The 4,766-nt window shown below is 43.9% G+C and overlaps 1 protein-coding gene across 1 annotated transcript in view; it reads left to right on the top strand.

The window, feature by feature from the left end:
* LOC119420248 (adhesion G-protein coupled receptor G2-like) overlaps window positions 1–4,766 on the top strand; it is a 40,956-nt gene that overhangs the window by 7,564 nt on the left and 28,626 nt on the right. Inside the window, exons 4-7 of the mRNA XM_037687636.1 lie at window positions 49–231; window positions 3,711–3,785; window positions 3,930–4,003; window positions 4,103–4,242. Of these exons, the coding sequence (XP_037543564.1) occupies window positions 49–231; window positions 3,711–3,785; window positions 3,930–4,003; window positions 4,103–4,242 (472 nt within the window). The remainder of the gene's footprint in view (window positions 1–48; window positions 232–3,710; window positions 3,786–3,929; window positions 4,004–4,102; window positions 4,243–4,766) is intronic.

The raw sequence follows: 4,766 nt of genomic DNA, 5'->3' as shown, positions 1-4,766 counted from the left end.
TCACCACTCCAACACCAGGTGTTGTTTCCAACATCGCCACTCCAACAGGTGTCGTTGCAAATACTACAGCTACAACATTGAATGACACCTTCAACACTACAGATACAGCAAGTGTCCCTTCCAACACTTCAGCTCCATCAAGTGTCATTACTTCCAACACTTCCAACATCACCACTCCAACAGATGTCACTTCCAACAATAGAACTACAGCAACAGCTACACAAACAACAGGTAAATAAAACATTTGGCATAAACAACCTCAAATCAGAAACTAAAAAGTTAGGATGAAATGGAAAATCAAAGAGATTATGTTTTTTTCCACAGCAGACAGAATAAAGTCAAGATATTTTCTGTTGTTTCCTTATATCTATTATTCTTTTCCCATATAAATCAATTTCTACATTTTATTAACCCTGTTTTTTGGTTAAGATGGTGGTTATTGGGGGATTATAGTAGATGGCAACTGGGGATTGTTAATTGATTTAATACAAAAGCAATGTTTACAGAAAGGAGGAGGAGCAAATTCATGGGGCAATGGGCAAAGAAGTTTCAGTTAGTGAAAAAAAAAAACCACCCCTCCATCCATCCATCCATCCATTATCTTCTATTTATTCCTAAGTCAGGTTGCGGGGGCAGCAGCTTGAACAGGGAGGCCTAGACATCTCTTTTCACAGCCACTTTTTCTGGGAGGACTCCAAGGCATTCCCAGACCAACCAAGAGATGTAGTCTTTCCAGTGTGTCCTGGGTTATCCCCGGGGTCTCCTCTCAGTTGGACATGCTTGAAGCACCTCCCAAGGGAGGCGCCCAGGAAGCATCCTTACCAGATGCCCGAACCACCTCAACTGGCTCCTTTCAATGTGGAGGAGCAGCGGTTCTACTCCAAGTCTTTCCTGGATAACTTCTCACCCTATCTCTAAGGGAGAGTCCAGCTACCCTGCAGAGGAAACTTCTTTCAACCACCTGTATCCGCAATCTCATTCTGTCAGTCACGACCCAGAGTTAGTGACCATAGGTGAGGATAATCCAACCCTCCCTCTTCACCACAACAAATTGGCACAGGGTCTGCAATATTGTAGACGCTGCACCAATTTGTCTGTCAAGCTCATGATCCATTCTTCCCTCACTGGTGAACAAAACCTTGAGATACTTGAACTCCTCCACTTGAGGCAGAACTTTACCTTTGACTCAAAGAGAGCAAGCCACCCTTTTCCAACTGAGGACCATGGTTTCAGATTTGGAGGGGCTGATTCTCATGCCAGCCTTTTCACACTCAGCTGTGAAAGCTGGAGATCAGGGAAAAATGACGCCAACATGACCGCATCATTGGTAAAGAGCAGAGATGGAATCCTAATGCCACCGAACCAGAATCCCTCTGTCCCCTGGGTGCACCAAGAAATTCTGTGCATAAAAGTTATGAACAGAATCGATGACAATGGGAAGCCCTGGTGGAGTCCAACTCCACCCCGAAGGGGTCCAACGGGAATTTGAACCAAATTCTCACACCGCTTGTATAGGGACCAAACAGCCCGTAGCAACGGGCCCCAATCCCATACTTACGGAGCACCCCCACAGTGTACCTTGACATGGTCAAATGCCTTCTCCAAGTCCACAAAACATGCAGACTGGATAGGCAAACTCCCATGACCCCTATAGGACCCCAGTGAAAATAAAGAGCTGGTTCAGTGTTCCACGGCCAAGACAGATCCTGCATTGTTCTTCCTGGAGCTAAGATTCGACCAATGATCAGACTCGTTTCTCCAGTACCTCTGAATAGACCTTACTAGGGAAGCTAATGCGAGTTATGCCCATATGATTGGAGCGCACCCTCTGGACCCCCTTTTTGAAGAGGGTAACCACCAACCCAGTCTGTCAATTCAGTGGCGCTGTGCCCGATGTCCATGTGATGTTGCCAAGGCATGTCAACCAAGACGGCCCCACAACATCCAGAGCCTTAAGGAAATCAGAGTGAATCTCATCCACCCTCGTAGTCCTGCCACTGCAGAGCTTTTTAATTACCTCGGCGACCTCAGTCTTGGTTATGGATGGATCAACCCCAAAGTCCCCTGACTCAGCTTCCTCCATGGAAGACTGGTGGGACTGAGAAGATCCGAGAAGAATTCTTTCCACCTCCCGACAACATCACTGGTTGAGGTCAACAGCATCTCACCTTCACTGAAAACAATGTTAGTAAAGAACTGCTTTCCCCACCTCAGCAACCTGATGGTTTGCCAGAATCTCCTCGGAGCCAACCGAGAGTCTTTATTCAAGGCCTCACCAAACTTCTCCCACATGTGAGCTTTTGCTTCAACAACAGCCAAGGCTGCAGACTGCTTGGTCCTCTGGTACTCCTCAGCTGTCTCCGGAGTCGCACCATCCACCAAAGCCCGATAGGGCTCCTTCTTCAGCTTGACAGCCTCCCTGATCCAGGGTGTCCACCACTGAGTTCTAGGATGGTCACCACGAGAAGCACCGACAACCTTGTGGCCACAGCTCAAGGCAGCTACATCAACAAGCGAGGCGCGAAACATGGCCCACTCTGGCTCAATGTTCCCCGCCTCAGCTGGGATGCGGTTAAAACTTTCACGTAGGTGCGAGCTGAACCTCTTTCTGAAGGATTCTTCTGCAAGGCGTTCCTATAGCAAACCCTCACTACACGTTTGGGTCTACCGGGTCTGTCCGGCATCCTCCCCCGACATCTGCCCCAACTCACTACCAGGTGGTGATCAGTTGATAGTTCAGCTCCTCTCTTCACCTGAGTGTCCAAAACAAACAGCCGCAAATCAGATGACGCAACTACGAAGTCAATCATCGATTTGTTTGTCAAATGTCCTGTGTGTTGATGGGAGGTTTTAGAATGATTTTTTTTACCACTTTTTGAACTTTTAAGATGAGATTGTTAACTATTGTTTTCATCCAAATTGTAAGAGATTTTTTAGGTATTGTTTTGTCCATTTGGTGGGGGGTGGGGGTGGGGGGGGAATAAACTACATATATTTTTCAAACAATCAAGTTAGAAGTGCGTTCAAGAAACTTACCACCTGTTGCCACACATGGCCTTTCTTGGAATATTTTGGTTTGGAACTTAGAAGGCCGCAACAGTTCTCCTATTTTTAATCAGGTGGAACTTTTAGTGTCATGACATTTACTACTTCTTACACTTATTCCAATCTGACAACATCTGCAGAGATTCAAGCAAATGAAACACCAGATTAACATTACCTAAAATGAGTGTTTTCATGTCCTGCGCCTGTAGCATCAAAGGTCTTGTTAGCAATAATTAGAAAGTAATTTGAGAGGCTGCCTACAGGTATTTTTCCAAGAACATTTAAAGTTGTGCACAGCTGATGCAAAGAAATATCACTCTGGCTGATATAGATAGAAAGAGTTAGCGAGAGAGTTAGCGAGAGAGTTAGCGAGAGAGAGAGAGAGAGTTAGCGAGAGAGAGAGAGAGAGAGAGAGAGAGAGAGAGAGAGAGAGAGAGAGAGAGAGAGAGAGAGAGAGAGAGAGAGAGAGAGAGAGAGATAGAGAGAGAGAGAGAGAGAGAGAGAGAGAGAGAGAGAGAGAGAGAGAGAGAGAGAGAGAGAGAGAGAGAGAGAGAGAGAGAGAGAGAGAGAGAGAGAGAGAGAGAGAGAGAAAGAGAAACAATAAAAGACATCAACCTTGAACAGTGATGTGTGCAGATTGAAAACTGATCGATTTCTCCAACCAGATGAAGCTACTGGGAGTCCATCCTCCACTGCTCCTTCCACCCTTCCCACTCCTGCAACAGCTTCACAAACCTCAGGTAATCAATGACAATAATTATCAGTCATTCCTTTGAAATTACGACAAACACTTTAATCCATGAATTGGTAATTAGAGAACCATAAAAATACCTAAAAACACATTTCATTTGTGACATGCAGATTATTTCCTTTGTCTATCATAGCAGTGTTTTATTTTCTTGATGTCACTGTGGTTGTCAGCGGACAGAAACAAAATGAATCTGAAATCATTGCCTGGGTATGTAACAAAAATACATGAACATGTCCTGGTAAATTGCTTTACATATGTTTTCAAATCAGTAAATTGAATATATTCATCCTCATTTCACTTTTTCAGCTGGATCAGGTGTTCGAAACCAGTTTGGAAAAATGCTTGCCTTCAAACACTGGACAAACAACTACTACCCCTGCACCTACACAAACTACAGCTGCAGGCACCTCAAATGTGGCAGCACTTGTGACAACAGCATCTCAAAAGTATAATTCAGCAATGACTGCAAGTTTTACAATGTTACAAAACTACTCTGCAGCTGTAAATGCAACAGCATCTCTTTTGAATGGAGCCAATACAACAACAAACGTGAACAGCGCAACAAATGAAACAACAACAACAACAACAGTATTAAATGTGTACAATACAACAGCAAATGTAACAGCAATAACTTTAAATGTTAACTCAACTACAGCCGCAACAACAGTATTAAATGTCAACAGCACAACAAATACAACAACAGAATCAGTTGTCAACAGCACAACAACAGCAACGAATGTCAACAAAACAACAACAAAAGCATTAAATATTAACTTAACTGCAGCTGCAGCATCAACATTGTACATCAACAGCATAGTAAATATTGCAACAGTGTTGAATGTGAACAACACAACAACAAATCTAACAGTATTAAATGTTACCAACACAACTACAGCTGCAACAACAACAACATTAAATATTGCCAAAACAACTATAGCAGTAACAGCAGCATTAAATGACAACACAACTG

The sequence above is a fragment of the Nematolebias whitei genome, chromosome 14 (assembly GCF_014905685.2).
Source record: "Nematolebias whitei isolate Nwh7 chromosome 14, NemWhi1, whole genome shotgun sequence".
Taxonomy (NCBI): Eukaryota; Metazoa; Chordata; class Actinopteri; order Cyprinodontiformes; family Rivulidae; genus Nematolebias; species Nematolebias whitei.
Note: the sequence above shows the minus strand (reverse complement) of the source record. Positions and strands in the feature narration are given on the sequence as shown.